At 39.0% G+C, this 17,227-nt stretch overlaps 1 protein-coding gene across 1 annotated transcript in view; it reads left to right on the top strand.

Annotated features, from left to right (window-relative positions):
* The first annotated feature begins 14,494 nt into the window (after positions 1-14,494).
* Positions 14,495-17,227, top strand: part of ELAPOR2 (endosome-lysosome associated apoptosis and autophagy regulator family member 2) — a 46,271-nt gene continuing 43,538 nt past the window's right edge. Inside the window, exon 1 of the mRNA XM_044920222.1 lies at positions 14,495-14,673. Within this exon, the coding sequence (XP_044776157.1) occupies positions 14,510-14,673 (164 nt within the window). The 5' untranslated portion in view covers positions 14,495-14,509. The remainder of the gene's footprint in view (positions 14,674-17,227) is intronic.

The raw sequence follows: 17,227 nt of genomic DNA, 5'->3' as shown, positions 1-17,227 counted from the left end.
TATCCCTTCAGCCCATGAAGTGAATGGAAATGAATATAAGAGACTTTGGGGAAAAGGAACGTAGGCCATTGATGTCTAGCAGAGCAAAAGCTTCTTAACACTCGGTGCCCTTATGCTTGAAGTCTGTAATGAGACACAGGCAGAATTAGAGGATGCTGTTTTTATTTATTTATTAAAAAAAAAAAACTGTTTGAAATCTGGTTTACCATCTCAGTTGAAACTTTGGAGGACAGAGTGGCAGAATCTCTCTTAAATGGATTTTTTTTCTTTACATTTTAAAAAAGTTTTCAAAAACTTTGGGAAAATATATATAACAAAATTTACCATCTCAACCATTTTTCTTTTAAAGATTTTATTTATTTATTTGACAGAGAGAGACACAGCGGGAGAGGGAACACGAGCAGGGGGAGTGGGAGAGGGAGAAGCAGGCTCCCCGCCGAGCAGGGAGCGATGCGGGGCTCGATCCCAGGACCCTGGGATCATGATCTGAGCCGAAGGCAGATGCTTAACTGACTGAGCCACCCAGGCGCCCCCATATCAACCATTTTTAAGTGTAGAGATCAGCAGCATGAAGCACATTCACATTGTTGTGCTGTCATCACCAGCATCCATGCACAGATGGGTTTCTTTTGTTAAGCCTAAGAGATCATGCAATTTGTCTTTCTAGTGTCACCTACAGAGAGATGGTAGAATTGATGAATATCACATTCAGTAGCTTGTCTTAGCAGTAAACAGGTTGGAAGGGCAACATTATGAATGAATAGAGAAATAGGTTATTCAATTTGTTTTCATTTGTAAGCTCTGCTTTTTTTAATCCTTTCATTTGGTGAGTGATTTGTACCTTCAGTGAAGTAGTATTGGGGTAGATTGGAGTTCAAAGCTGAAAGTCAGACAAAGAGAGGTTATTTTGGTTTTCCTGCCATTTCTCAAATGGTCTTCCTAAAAGCTTAGTTTTTCTGTTTCCAAATAAAAGAGCAGATAGATAAGCAAATTATTAAGTGGTAGTTAATTCCTTCCCATTCATAGAATGTGTCTCTCTTACTGGCGAGAGGAGTCTTAATAGGTGGTGGGTTTACTGAAAAAAGGGAGACAGGAAGACAGCAGGAGTCTCCTGGGGCAAATTAGAGGAGAAATCCAATATTTTTAGTAAATGATACTAAATGATTACAGAGAGAACCTGGGATCCCTGTAGCCAGGTAAAGAGTTCAGTCTAGCAAGACTGAAGAGGATAGTGGGGTCAGATTAGATAGAATAAGACAATACAAGCTGGGGTGTTCTCGGGCATCTCGGGCAGAAAGATGTCAGCTCTCAGTAAGGGAGGATTTGTGTGCAAAACGGAAACAGTCTAAAAAATACCTATGGAGTTAGCTTGTTGTAAAATGCTTCAGTTACTTTCCTAGAAAATCTGTATATTATTTATCTCTATTTACTTTTTACTTGCGGGCTAATTCTTTGGTTCCCTTGTAAACAACCCTGGGGGCGGGAGTGGACTACCTAACCATTACGAACACTGCTCCTTATGTAGGTGATGTGCTAACATTGGCTTTTTGAAAGCTGATTATTAGTTCGAAGTGGGCCTGGCCAGAGTATTTTACACCATGGAATTTGGCGAACACTACAAATTACGTGCCTCTCTTCCCCTAAGAGCTAGTTGTTAAACACATAATAGCATACCACTGATTACATTTATTGTCCTCAAGTTCAAAAATCTGTCATAGAATTGATGCTTCAATAAGAATTATTTCTATTTGAGGATGGCCAGGGACTTTTTTTATTTTTTGCACATTATTTACTATAGTCTTCCACAGGTAATGTTATGAATCTGATACTCTAGCTGGAACTTTTCTAAAAAAATTGACTAGTCATCAGTCTCTGTTAGTTATTACTTTAAAAATGATACTACTTACTTTAAAAAAAAATGATACTACTTACTTTAAAAATGATACTGACTTTAAAAAGGACAATATATGATGGCTGGGGACATTTTTTTATGTTGGTGTTTTGTCTGAAATCTGAATTTTCAGTGATTTCCGCATAATATGATTATGTCTGCTCTAGAAACCGTTGGTCTGGCCTCTAAAATGTGACTCTTTTCTTGCATGGTAAATGCATACAAATATAAATTATTTTAAAATGCCCCCCAAATACCACATATCTAAGTAACTTAGAAGCTCAGTTAATTCATAGCATTAAACATGGTGCTTACCATGTTCCTAGCCATTAAAGTCCTGCAGATGCAATTATGGTAATAACTGAGTATTTCCTCAGTGGCTTAGACTTTCTCTTGCTAATAATAGCTATCATTTCTCACGTACCGACTGTATGCTAAACACTGCGCTTGTCCCATCGTGTCCTTACAACAACCCTCTCAGATAGATATCAGAAGTACCTTACCGCAGGTCATACAGCCAGGATGTGGCAAATCTGGGATTCAAATCCAGATATGTCTGATTCCAGAGCCTGTCCCTTACCCACTGATTTAGACTGCCACTTCAGGATGGTGGGCCTTGCAGGGCCCCATGTGGGAGATGTAAAGCACTGTTGGTGGATATCGTCAAGGGAAGATTGTAGGCACTCTTGTGCTTCGAGGACAAAGGAGGGTAAAAGCATCCTGGTTCAGGAATGGCGTGCTTCTTGCAAGCCGTGTCTGAACAATGCCAAGACCTTGGATGGCGAGTGATGCCCATAGGTGCTAGACTCAGCAGTTATGCCATAATGATATGGCCCAGCAGTTGGGTCACAGAGAAAAAGAAAATAAAACTATGGCATGTGGCAGCTTCAAATGAGTGAAGACTATCTAGGGCAAGGATTGTGTAGGACTTAATTTCCCCATATCCCAATGTCTCTAAATGAAGTCAGACCCAGAGTTTGGCGTCAGGTGAAATTGCTGTAGATCCTTCAGAATGTAATTGGGGAGATTTTTTTCTTTCTTATCAAAAGGAAGCAGTACAGCCTTTCCTTAGGAAAAGGCTTATAGGAATGTTGAGGTAGCAGTTGTAAATTTTTTAGAAAATCAATGGGCAAGCTATACTATATAATCGTTATTTTAAAAAATCATACAAAATCTGGCTACAAGGCTTCTCTAAGTGAAGTTAATGAAGTTTGTGTTGTGAGCTGGAAGCTTACTGGGGCTCAGGGAACGGCATGGAGAAACCTCTGGTTATTAACGGACACCGGCTCCCATCGTCCTCCTGTCCCCTCTGCTGTGGAAAGCTCCTCAGTCTCTTAGGTAGTACTGCTCCAAGGGCAGGCCACTGAGATGCCCTCATATCCCTCCTTCTGTCTGCTAATTCCAGGCTTAGCTTAGAGAACTGTGCTTCTTCTCCGAAGCCCTGGTGCCAAGAGTCTTGTGTTGGTGGGCATCCGCCATCCTGTGAGGTCTTGGCATCATTCAGACAATTTTCAGATAGCATGCCACTTCTGAACTACAGCACTCCTTGTCTCCCCCCAGAACTAGGATAACCCCTATCTCCACTCTGTCTCTTTTCTACTGTTGGGTCACTTCCCTAAAATCTTCCCTTAACCCTCTGGGATCTCCTTGACCTTCTTAGATCATCAGAAACAACATGTTTTGGAATGCTTGTCTGGGTGGGGATACCTTCTCTCTCATCCCTCATCTCTTCCTTCCTTCCTCTCTCCTTCCCTCCCTCCCCCTCTGTCTTCTCTCTTCCTTTCTCTCTACCACTGTCTTGCTGGAGAAAAGGCCCTTTTGTTTCAAACTCATCCAAACTTTAGAAATAAAAGCTTGGGGGCACCTGGTGGCTCAGTCTGTTAAGCGTTGTCTGACTGGTGATTTCAGCTCAGGTCATGATTTCAGGGTCATGGGATCGAGACCCGCGTCGGTCTCCGTGCTCAGTGCGTGGAGTCTGCTTGTCCCTCTCTCTCTGATCTTCCCCCTGCGCTCTCTCTCTCTCTCAAATAAATAAATTAATTAAATAAGATCTTTAAAAAAAAAAAAAAAGGAAGGAAGAAAGAAAAGCCTGGCTACTGAGGATGGGAAGAGAATTCCTCTATGTCCTTACATATTTTCAGACAAGTCTAGAGCACTGAAGGGGGGGATAAACATAATGAGACATCTCTTCCTCTTGGGAGTTAGCTTCTATTGCTTACTCCCTCAAATGTTAGTCAGTGTGTGACTTCGAGTACAACCATAACACACTTTTCTAATTGAGGATGACTAAGATAGCTGTGATTCCATTTGACATATTGTCATCAAATCGGTCATAGTCTTGTGGGCATTCTTAATCTTGTACTTTAGTATTTATATAAAGTTCTAATATTTGGTTTTCTTGGATCAAAAAGTGCTAATGTACAGAGTAGGAAAAAAGTCGAATATGAATTTTTTTTTCCTTTTTCTTGATTTCTCTCAGACCTGTATTGTTACACATTTATAAGCAGAGTAACTCATGACAGTTTGGGTCAACAGCTTTTTTTTAAAGATGTTATTTGTTTATTTGCCAGAGAGAGACACAGCGAGAGAGGGAACACAAGCAGGGGGAGTGGGAGAGGGAGAAGCAGACTCCCCGCCGAGCAGGGAGCCTGATGCGGGACTCGATCCTGGGACTCCAGGATCATGACCTGAACCGAAGGCAGTCGCTTAACCAACTGAGCCACCCAGGCGCCCGGGTCAACAGCTTTTGATTTCAGTTTAGAAGTGAAGGAAGAGGACCGATTCTCTGAGAGAGAGAGAGTTGGTTTTAGCTCTCTGAATGGGAGATTGAGAAATCCATTCCTTGGCACTGTAGCTCTTGCTAGTGTAGGTTTTTCCCCAGGATTCCACTCCTAGTCTGTTACTGTTGTGTGAAAAGCACTTACTGGTACAGGAGCAAGTACACATGGGCGCCCTGAGTACATGGTGCTAAGTGCCAATCGCATACCATGCCGTGAGTCTGTTCGACGGATTACTAACCCCAAGAAGTACTTCATAGAAACAAAAAGTGTTTCAGGGTTTTCTTTGGTGAAATACGAGTAAATTTGGAAAATGGTGAATCCCCTCACGAAGGGATGCAGTGAACATTCTCAGATTAAAGTCTCTGAGAAACCTAATAAACATTTATAGAACATTTCCTGTGTGTTAAGTGCATCCTGTTTTACTCAGAGTTTGCTAAGTTTAGTTGATTACAGGCCTCTTTTATCTAATGTGTATTTGGACCCCACAGGCTAATTTCTGCAGATACGATTTTTGGAAAACACAGGTGTAAACACACGTGCCTGGCTAATTTAGTAATTTTTTTAAAAAGATTTTATTTATTCTAGAGAGAGAGAGCATGGGGGGAGAAGCAGAGGGAGAGGGACAAGCAGGCTCCATGCACTGAGCACAGAGCCTGATGCAGGGCTCAATTTAAGGATCTTGAGATCATGACCTGAGCTGAAACCAAGAGTTGGAGGCTTAACTGACTGAGCCATCCAGGCGCCTCTAATTTAGTAAATTTTTATATGGTATTATTTATACCAGAATGAACTAATTTCATGTAATTTCTTTGCTCTGCAAGGTTCATTTGCAGCCTTACTATACTGGTGTCTCGTTAAAGACCTCCCGTGGGTGATGATGGTCACGTGTGGTATACACCTGAGATTAAATCCCAGCTCTGCAACCAACTTGTATGTCTTGGGCAGAATATTTAGTTCACAGCTATTTATTGAGCTTTAATTCATTCCCTGAACAAGCATCATTTCCTATGTTCTTGACAATAGGCATCCAAATATAAACTTAAAAAGATTGCTGTTTTCCATGACCTTTGAATGTAACAAGGGAGCAGATAAGAAAGTTACTTATGGTATAGGGGTAGAGTGAATGAAAGATAGAAATACCCAAGGTGATCTTACCAAGGAGAGATGGATGACTTCCACTCACAGGAAGAGGGCTCACAGTGAAGCAGGTGTAAATTTGAAGTTCAGAGTCATCTGTTACCAGCTGAATAACCTTGAAAAATTATGTAAGCCTTGGCAGGTTCATATGAAAAATTGTTACTGAGAAAGAATTGTTACGAAGAATTATTACTGAAAGATTGTTCATGTGAAAAATCCTTACTGAGGACTGAGTCAATAAATGCCATATTTAATGGGCCATAAATACTAATTCTCTGAGGATCTCTGAAGCAAACCCCAAAAGAAGTTCTAGACTTCAGCAATGCAAAGTGGCATTTGAGGCATAGGAAACATGGGCAGAGGTACAGATTGGGGGCAGCACTGGGTCTCCCTGGGTGCTTTGTGAGAGCCACGTGGCTGGCTGTTGGGGAGAGTATGAGAGGGGACAGAGTTTCTGGCAGATCTCACAGGCTCCTGTGTGTCATACCAAGGACTCTGAGCTGGAGACAGCTATTCATGGGTGTCTGAGGGAGTTAAATGAGGTGATAAATATAACCTATAGTGCCAGGAATCATAATTATAATATAACTTAATAGTAATAATAATAATGTTAAATGGTAATTTACAGCCAATCATTATTTGCTACATGCCAGGCACATTTGTAACGACTTTACATGTATTCACTCAAATTCATCTCTGCATCACCACAACCTTGTGAAGTAGGTACTTGGCAGAATGGGGATTTGAACCCAGGCAGTCTAGCTCCTGGGTTCATGTTCTTAACTTCTATGGTGTCCTGACTCTTTGGAATATACTATAGCATGTACTGAACAAGTGTTAGCCCCCCTTCTTGAGGCATCCATGCTCCCCTAACATTTATCTGTTGTCTGAATTGTGATGCAAGTTATATATGGATAACCAAAATGATTTAAAAAAACAGCATGCAAAGGCTCAGATATATTGCTTTGTGGGTAATTTTAATGGATTAATGATCTGGTTGTAGATTTCATTCTTAATGGTATATATTTCTCTGAAAGGTAAAAGAGTAACATTCAGAATTTAGGGCACATTTGTAGTTATATCCTCATATACAATGAGAAGTTGTTTAGTTAGTGTTTTTTTTCCCCTGTGCCTAGAGTGTTGTTGGTGCTTAATACATATAGTATACTTTCATTATTCAATGAGTATTAGGAAAAAAATTGGTACTTTCTTCAACTATAGAAATTCTTAATTTAGAATAGAGTCCTTTTTCATTCATCCCAAGAGATGAAGTTATAACCCTCTCAAGACTCCTCAGAAAGCTCCAAAACCCTGGAATGTTTGTGGAATAGATACCTGGGATATCCTCAATTAGAGACTGACTTCGCTGTTTCATTCTATAGGTGAAACACAGAGATCTGATCAGATTTGTGAAAATTCATTCTGTATGGAAAAGGACAGGAACATTTTGTCCTCAGTAGGCTTTGGAATGTTGATGCCTCAAGTTCCAGGTGGGAAGGATGTTGAAGTTAATGGGCTCAGCAACACACCAATGGCAGGTGAAAGGCCTGAGTGAACAGGATTATGAAAAGAACAGCTCCAAAATCAGGCTTGACATCAGTTGCGGTGTTTGGTGGAGCTACGGTTGAGGGAGGTTCTCTGAAGAACACGTTTTATGAGGAGATGAGAGAACTCAGCCCTCAAAATTGCAGAATCAAGGGTAGTAAGATTATTAGGAAGTAGAGGGTGACCGACACCTTCTAAGAAAGAGGAAAAGTTCAGGATGATAAGAATCAAAGTGTTAGGACATAATTGAAAGTTGAGAAAACTGATTTCACAAATGCATTGTTCTGCCCCCTTTGGTGACCTCATCAAGTACTCTGAACGTTTTCCTTCCCCTGACCTTCTTGGTTGTACTTTTTTTCTGTAAAACTTACGTCATCTTGTGCCCGATGGACTGGAATTGGTCTTCTCCCCCATCAAACATTTAGGTCAGGAAGCCACAATAAAATCCATTAGTTTTTTTTTTTTTTTAAAGATGAAAACTATCTTAGTTAGCTCTCTGTTAAAAAGTTGGAAACTCATTTAATGGGGATTGTTATCTCTCATGTTTTATGGATTGTTTTTCCGGGCAGGAATTGGTGCTTTTTTTGTTTTTTTTTTTTTTTGGTGGGGAGGAGGGGGATGGATATTCTGGCCCATCAGTCCCCTTGAAGAAGCACAGGGACAGTCATATAGCCCTACCTGACGGGCTGTGTGAGGACCCATTCACTGGAAAGGATGTTACAGGTGAGAATTCGTTTTCAGAGATGTAGAGGCAGGCTTTCACTAAATACTCTTCTCAGAGAACAGGGCATTAGAGAACATGAGCCAGAACTGGTTTGTATTAATGCACTTGTTTATATGTTTCCCCTTCATTTTTAGAAAATGAGATATAAAAACAGTTTTCTTTTTTTAAGAATTTCACAAATAGGAACTTAAAAAGGTCGTGTTCCATTCTTTTCTTCATCACTAGCACTGAGAGAGGAAAAAGAAGAGCTTGGATTTGCTGGGCTCAATATTGTGTTAGATTTCTCATAGATGCAATTTTCTACTTTCTTTTGTTTTCTGTGAGAATTATAATAATAAACCTGGTAGGCAGTTGAAGTTTTAATTATTTGATAATGATAATTGATGGGCTGAATGATTAATGAAGTTAAAATTTATCGTTGAGATCTATAAATCTATGCATTATTGTCCTTGTTTTTACTGCCCTCAATGGCAGTGAATTAGAATGGTTGCAAGAGTATCCTTGTGGTGTGGTCAATAATAGCAGTGTCTACAGCTTTAACCTTATTTTTTAAACTTACTCTATTGATCTTATTTAAATGAAACTAAACAACTGAAGAAAAAGAGGCATATTTGCTTGTCTTATTTCTAGAATTGATTTAATTATTTATTTCTCATAAATGTATATAATTATTTTTTATTTAGCTATTAAGTTAACAGTTAAGATAGATTTTACAGTGACTTTAGCTTAGTGGATATAAATTTTGAATCTATTTTGAGGACGATAAATCTAGACTAGATTAGAATAGAAACTCCATCAGAGTAGGGATTGTTTCCAAAATACCCTTGGTGTCTAGCATTTGCCAACCGAATACTAGGTACTCAAGAAGTAGTTGTTGAATGACTTCCTGTAATATAGTATGATTCCCAGATACTTACTTGTAATGACATTGTATACGCTTCCTAATTCATCAGCATCTCATTAAAAATTGAAAGTTCTTGGGGTACCTGGGTGGCTCAGTTGGTTAAGCATCGAACTCTTGATTTTGGCTCAGGTCATGATCTCAGGATCGTGAGTTTGGGCCCAGCATGGCGTCTACTTAAAAAAAAAAAAATTAAAAAATAATTGAAAATTCTTTTATTATTATTTATTATTACTGTTTACTGTTTAGAAAACAAATTTCAGTAATGAATAATCTTGAATTAAATAGAAAAATGGATGAATTATAAATAAATGTAATTGATAGTTATCATCTTTCAAAGCATGAGGTCTCTGGAGGAAGAAAAGGCAAAATTAAAAGGCCCTTGTGGTGAGAAGATTAAGTAGATATTCTTTATTGTTAGGCATAAATCATAGATGATAATCAGCATAGAAATGATTAATTCAGTAGCTGTTATTTAGTACATTGTACTGGGTGGTTGCATGATAATAGTGATGCTTTGAATTTATATGTCCCTTTTCACTGTCAGAGTGGTTTCCAGTGTCTCATGGGACCTCAGCAATCCTATGAGGGAGGAAGCAAAGTGGTATTCTCATTGGAATGTGAACAAATGAAGGCACAGAGGGTTAAGTAAATTGTGCCAGCCTTTTGCTAGTTGGTGACAGATGAATATAAATGCTTTTTTTCCATATCTGATTCTTCACACCTGTATATTTCAACCTTTACAGATTCGCAGTAGCAGAAAACGAGGTCAGAAGAGAGGCATAAAACTGAGAACAAGGACACTGAGTTTAGCACATGACCTCTTGGTTACAATTTAGACTTTAAGAGGATGGACTTTTAACATCACTCTTTCTCTGGGTACTTAGGGAAAATATTGTGAAATCCCAGACTGAGCCCACCGTTTTGTGGTGTGTGACCTTACACAAATCAGGTTTTTCTGTTCTTACGGCAGAACTTTGGAGTCTGCTTAACTTTAATTCAATTCAGATACTCTAGAATTTTGAGGTTGTTGAAGAAAAATCATATTTATTTTAGAAATGATTAATTGTTCAAATGAAACCTAGTCAACTGACATTTACAACAGTTAAAACAACCACTTACAACAACTGTCTATCATTCTGCTTTTGTTGAAAGTGTCCTATGTTACACTCCAAAGAAATCTGAATTTAAAGAGTGTCATGCCTAAGATTGTAGAAACTTTTATAATCCAACTAAAAATCAAAGGCCAAGAAAACAGTGTTGAAGTAGAAAGTGGATGCGGCTAAGATGGAATACTAGAAAAGGGAAAGCTGGTCATCGTTGGTGACTGCCTAAAGAGGTGGGCAGTCCGTGCTGACATAATCTCATGGAGTAAATTGTATTTAACAAGAACGTGTGGCTCTTCCTTTGACATGTGGCTTGAGAGCTGGCTTCCAGGGTGGAAAAAAGATTGAGGAATAACAAATGATTAAAATACAAAAAGGTGGGGCACCTGGGTGGCTTAGTTATTAAGCATCTGCCTTCGGCTCAGGTCATGATCCCAAGTTCTTGGGATTGAGCCCCACCCGGCTCCCAGCCTGCTTCCCACTCCCCCTGCTTGTGTTCTCTCTCTCGCTGTGTCTCTCTCTGTCAAATAAATAAATAAAATCTTTGAAAAAATAAAATAAAATACAAAAAGGTTTAGACTATTTAGTTCCCCTGTATCATTAAAGGCCCCATACCCATTTGACTAGCTTTGATCACGTAATTATTCTTAAGAGATGAAAAATCATCAGGCCAGTGTCAGAATTCTTATTGTCCCAGACCCCTGAATTGTATTATTAATAATTACTTCTAACATATATTGAGTGCTTTATGTCAGGTACACTGCTAAATGCTTCATGTGGAATAGGTCATTGAATCCCACAGCAGTTCTTTGAGATAGATGTTATTACTATCTTCCTTTCATAGACGAGGATATTGAGACTTAAGGAAGTTAGCAGCTTGCTAAAATATTTCATGAATGTGTGTTTTAGGAGTGATACATTAAAAATTCCACAAGGTATCTGAGGTTGGGGAATGGTTATTGCTCAATATGTACAATAATGAATATTATTCAGCAGTTCGAGACAGGAAATGGAGAATGATGTCAAATATAATAATGGACTCATTTGAAACTGCTTGACCTTTTTTGCATCAATTATAATAATTGCCTAAGTTGAATTTTCTTGGGGCACCTGCTTTGGAATCAAACCTAAATTTGAATATTAGTTTTGCCACTTGTTAATGAGTACCCTCCTAATTGGGTTATTTAAATGTACCGTGTCTCATTGTCCTCATCTGGTAAATGGGCATACTATCTTTCTTCTTCACAGGTCTGTTATAAACATGTTGCTCCCAATTATTTATGGATTCCATATTTGCAAATTCACCTACTTTATAAAATTTGTGACCCCCCCCCGCCCATATCAGTACAAATAATACTTTCACAGTCATTTGTTGACATATACAGAGCTTTAAAAATTGGAGTCATCTGATCATATGGTCTCAGCTGAGGTCAAACAAGTGACATTCTGCCTTATTTCTCATAGTGTTAACAAGTGTCCTTTTCACAATCTATTTAATGCCACTTTTTTCTGCATTTTTATACTTTTTATTGGTGATTTTGCCATCTCAAATGGCCCCTAAATGTGGTGAAGTGCTGTAAGTGCAAGAAGGCTGTGATGTGCCTTGTGGAGAAAATACGTGGGTTAAATAAGTTTAGTTCAAGGATGAGTTGTAGTGCTGTTGGCCGTAAGTTCAATGGTAATGAATTAACAATGTACATTAAATAAGATCTTTTTTCAACTGAAACACACATAAAACAAGATTATGTGTTGATCTGTTTCTGAAGGTACTGTGACCAGAGTCTCACAGGAGCCTAACCCTGGATTTTACCATGAATAAAAAGAACTGACTGTGTAATAAATACTCAAAACATTCACTGTCAACTTTATCTTTCAACTTTCCTTCTGGTCTTAGAGAAGGAAGCACCTCTGAAAGAACTGAGGCTCTTCTCAATGATTTTAACAGGGCAATGAACACTCTGAAATGACACAGCACAATCTTCTTAGCTTCTAGAGTCCTTTATAGCAACTTACAAAATATTACTCCTTATTTTTTTTTTTTTAAAGATTTTATTTATTTATTTGACAGAGACACAGCGAGAGAGGGAACACAAGCAGGGGGAGTGGGAGAGGGAGAAGCAGGCTTCCCGCTGAGCAGGGAGCCCAATGAGGGGCTTGATCCCAGGACCCTGGGATCATGACCTGAGCTGAAGGCAGACACTTAACGACTGAGCCACCCAGGCGCCCCTATTACTCCTTATTAATTAAAAGTTCAGTTTAGGACACTAGACAAAACTATCTTCAAAAATTATGTTATCAGAAAGTAAGTATTTTCAGTATTTATCCACTGAAAAATTATAATGTATATCCCAGCAGGTGGTATAGTCTCTGCTTCGACTATTCAGCTCTGCCACTGTGGTACAAAAGCAGCCATAGACAATATGTAAATGAACGGTTGTGACTGTGTTTCAATAAAACTTTATTTACAAAGACAGGCAGCCTGGATTTGGCCTGTGAGCTGGAGTTTGCTGACCCTTGATTTAGTGTAATGTTGGTGCTTGGTTTATTTATTATAGTATTTATCAGTTTTCTAGAAGCTCTGTAAACGATAGAAAGTGAAATAAATTTTTTTCCATTGCTGTGTTTCTCTGCTCGTAGTGCCGGTAGTGATAATAATAGCACGTAATGAGTGTTTATTAAATACCAGGCACTATGCTAAGCACTTTATACATTATTTTATTGAATTAGTATAGCCATATGAAGCAGTGCTATGATTATTATTTTTTGTTTGTTTGTTTTATGTATTTATTCATGGGAGTGAGTGAGAGAGAGAGAGAGGCAGAGGCAGAGGGAGAAGCAGGCTCCCCGTCTAGCAGGGAGCCCGACGCGGGGCTCGATCCCAGGACCCTGGGATCATGACCTGAGCCAAAGGCAGATGCTTAACCATCTGAGCCACCCAGGTGCCCAGTACTATGATTATTATCTCATTTTTTAGAGAGATAAACTGAGGACCCCAAAGAGGTGAAGTAACTCACTTAAGGTCACAAGAAGTGGTACATCCTGGTCCCCGGATAGTTTTGAACTTGTGGCCAGCATGCACTATTCTTTGCCTAACCTTTTCTTATTTTCTGATGTTTTACTAATTGTGGGATGTTGATTTGAGAGTTAGAATTTCATTGTACAGCATCATAAGATTTTCTGAAGAAAAACATTATAATTTTTCAGTGGATAAATAAGTAGACAGCTGTGAGTTTTAGCTCTAATTCTTTAGTTTTTCAAAATTAACTTGTTTGTCTTTCTCGCTAAGTTTCCAAGTGTATTATGAAAGAAGAATGTATCTAAATGTGAGGCTCTGTTCCTTCACTCTGTTGAGAGACTTAGTTTCCTTTATCTAATAATTGCGAGGTTTTATTTTGTTCTTGTTTCTTTAATATCCTGATTAAATGATTAGAAAGCCCTTTGCTGTGTTTGAGTCACTAATAGCACTTTGAACACAGAGCCCCCCGCTTGGGGGCCATAGATTTGCATTTGTTGAATGACTGATAACTTAGGGGCGGAGCTACCTTCTTTTCTGTAACTGTGTCAACTATTCTTCACAATGCCCATGCCTGCTGTCTCTGGTTATAGTTAGTTCTCCGAATTAGCCCAGAGCTTGACATCAGTAATAAGATGTAGGTTGTAGAAATGACTAGATCAGAGTCGTGAATGTTGAAAAAGTGGAGATACCGATTTGGCTATTGCATGAGAAACACTGCCCTCCTATTACCCCTTTATATTTAGTTCTCATTTACTGGATCAACCTTTTATTTGGACTTAGTATTTGCCAGATGGAATTAGGGATCCAAAAATAATGATCCTTGTTTTCTGGAAGCTCAGTCTCACATCAACTGATACATGTATACCTCACCTCGTGTGTGTGTGTGTGTGTGTGTGTGTGTGTGTGTGTGTGTGTGTTTGTGCGCGCGCATGCCCACACGCGCACTTTAATGCAGGTACTATGAGAAGAATATTGTAGGAGCACAGAAGGAGGTACAACTGACCAGCGAGCTGACTGCCTGGTGGGGGCAGGGAGGTCTTATGAAGAGGGTCATTTTGGGGTTAGGAACGGGAATTTTGCAAGTAGAACAGATGGATTGGTTAGCATCTCTGGAGAAAGAACACAGCAGAGAGAGAGAGGGGATGAAATATTTTGGGAATGATAGGAATTTTGTTAGGGTTGGAAGAGGATGGGGCAAGGGATGAGCCTGGGAAAATAGGTTGGGGCCAGATTATGAAGCGTATGTAGTAATAAGGACAATTTTAGAAAGCTTTGATTAGGGTGTGGCATGATCAGAGCTTTATAAAAATAATTCTGGTGACAAAATTCATGGTGGAATGCAGTGACTAATGCATTCTGCATTCTTCTGCCTTCCAGCTTTCTCCTGTGCTTCGGGAGAGTATCTAGAAATGAAGAACCAGGTATGCAGTAAGTGTGGCGAAGGTACCTATTCCTTGGGCAGTGGCATCAAATTTGATGAATGGGACGAATTGCCAGCTGGATTTTCCAACATTGCGACATTCATGGACACTGTGGTCGGCCCTTCTGACAGCAGGCCGGATGGCTGTAACAAGTAAGAATCCAAAGGAGTCTCTGGATCTTGGCTGAGTACTTAAGCATGTAGTTGCTTTTTTCCAGAAAGAAGGTGGGGGGTAATCTTGGTACTGATTGGGATTATAGATCAGCAAATTGCAAAAGAGTTTTTTTTTTTTTTTTTGGATGGTCATACAGATAATGTAGCTCAGTTTTCATGAGGTTAAAATAATTGCTCTTAGGACATAATAAATACCATGTGCAAAAATGCAGCAAAGCCATTAATAGAAAAACAAATCAGTTTTCTAATAATATATCTATAACATTCAAGACAGTGGTATTTCTACAAACCTTTCTCTAATTTTTAATGGGTAGTTTTAGCTTAATTTTTCTTCTCCTCTGAAAGGAAGAATGTGTAATCTTCAATTAGATACTCTCTTATCTCCTATAAGACAGAGTAGGTTAAATACATAAAATGGAAAGCTCCTTAGTAATTCCTACCTTTTAAAAAAATTTTTAGAATTGAAGTATAGTTGACATATAATACAGCAGTTTTAGGTGTACAACATAGTGATTTGACAATTATATATATATGATGAAATGTTCACCACAGTAACTGTAATTACCCTCTGTCACCATGCGTAGTTATTACAATATTATTGACTTTATTACCTGTGCTGTAATTTCTTCCTTTCTTTAGGAGATTATTAGCTTTGCCTGTGACAACACTGGTGGAATGTTAAATTGTTTTGAGAAGATGCAAAATCTTTATCTTTGGGCTGTAATCCTTCCTGTTCTCTTGTATTGACTATGTAACATTTCCTTCCATATGGCTGTGGATGGGAGAATTAAACTTTAGGCCTCTGGCTACCTTCTGACAAGAACGGCTTCTCTGGAACTCAACATTTTTACCATGAGCTAGGGATGCTGGGGAATTATTTAGCTGTGCTGAAAGATGTGTTCTCTCCTTCCTACCTTCCCTTAATCACACTTGCTTTCCAGTGCTCTCTCTTTCTCTCTCTGTCAAGTGACATTGTTACTCTCTCGATAATCATTTCATTTTATACGGTTGTGACATTAGATATCATTAACAGGATTATTCTATATAAATTTATATGTATATCGTTTATATATGTTGTACACATGTACATACATGTATATACGTACAACATATATGTCATATATGTGCATATATGTTGTAGATATATCGTTGTATATATACAAATACACATATATGTATATATACATGTATACACATACATGCTTAAGTGTGTGTATATATTTTTAAAAGCATATTTTTTTTTAAACAAAATCGCTCTTTAGAAGAGGGGACTAGTAGGATTTTATGGTACCTCAGATCTTTGTGTGGACAGGAGATATTGACAGAGCTTCTTCTTCTACTTAGAACATGTAGTTTATTCATTAAAGAAATTTAATGATAAGTACAACTTTTTCAGTGTACTGTCTCATCTAATTTTCTTTTTTTCTTTTTTTAATTTTTTAAATTTTTTTATTCTTATGTTAATCCCCATACATTACATCATTAGTTTTAGATGAAGTGTTCCATGATTCATTGTTTGTGCATAACACCCAGGGCTCCATGCAGAATGTGCCCTCCTCAATACCCACCACCAGGCTAACCCATCCCCCCACCCCCCTCCCCTCTAGAACCCTCAGTTTGTTTTTCAGAGTCCATCGTCTCTCATGGTTCGTCTCCCCCTCCGATTTCCCCCCCTTCATTCTTCCCCTCCTGCTGTCTTCTTTTTTTTTTTTCTTAACATATATTGCATTATTTGTTTCAGAGGTACAGATCTGAGATTCAACAGTCTTGCACAATTCACAGCGCTCACCAGAGCACATACCCTCCCCAGTGTCTATCGCCCAGTCACCCCATCCCTCCCACCCCCCACCCCACTCCAGCAACCCTCAGTTTGTTTCCTGAGATTAAGAATTCCTCATATCAGTGAGGTCATATGATACATGTCTTTCTCTGTTTGACTTATTTCACTCAACAAAATACCCTCCAGTTCCATCCACGTCGTTGCAAATGGCAAGATCTCATTCCTTTTGATGGCTGCATAATATTCCATTGTATATATATACCACTTCTTCTTTATCCATTCATCTGTCGATGGACATCTTGGCTCTTTCCACAGATTGGCTATTGTGGACATTGCTGCTATAAACATCGGGGTGCACGTACCCTTTCAGATCCCTACTTTTGTATCTTTGGGGTAAATACCCAGTAGTGCAATTGCCCGATCATATGGTAGCTCTATTTTCAACATTTTGAGGAACCTCCATACAGTTTTCCAGAGTGGCTGCACCAGCTTGCATTCCCACCAAGAGTGGAGGAGGGTTCCCCTTTCTCCGCATCCCCGCCAACATCTGTCGTTTCCTGACTTGTTAATTTTAGCCATTCTGACTGGTGTGAGGTGGTATCTCATTGAGGTTTTGATTTGGATTTCCCTGATGCCGAGCGATATTGAGCACTTTTTCATGTGTCTGTTGGCCATTTGGATGTCTTCTTTGGAAAAATGTCTGTTCGTGTCTTCTGCCCATTTCTTGATTGGATTCTTTGTTCTTTGGGTGTT

The sequence above is a fragment of the Neomonachus schauinslandi genome, chromosome 12 (assembly GCF_002201575.2).
Source record: "Neomonachus schauinslandi chromosome 12, ASM220157v2, whole genome shotgun sequence".
Lineage (NCBI taxonomy): Eukaryota > Metazoa > Chordata > Mammalia > Carnivora > Phocidae > Neomonachus > Neomonachus schauinslandi.
The sequence above is the reverse complement of the archived record's forward strand: the minus strand, read 5'-3'. Positions and strand labels throughout refer to the sequence as shown.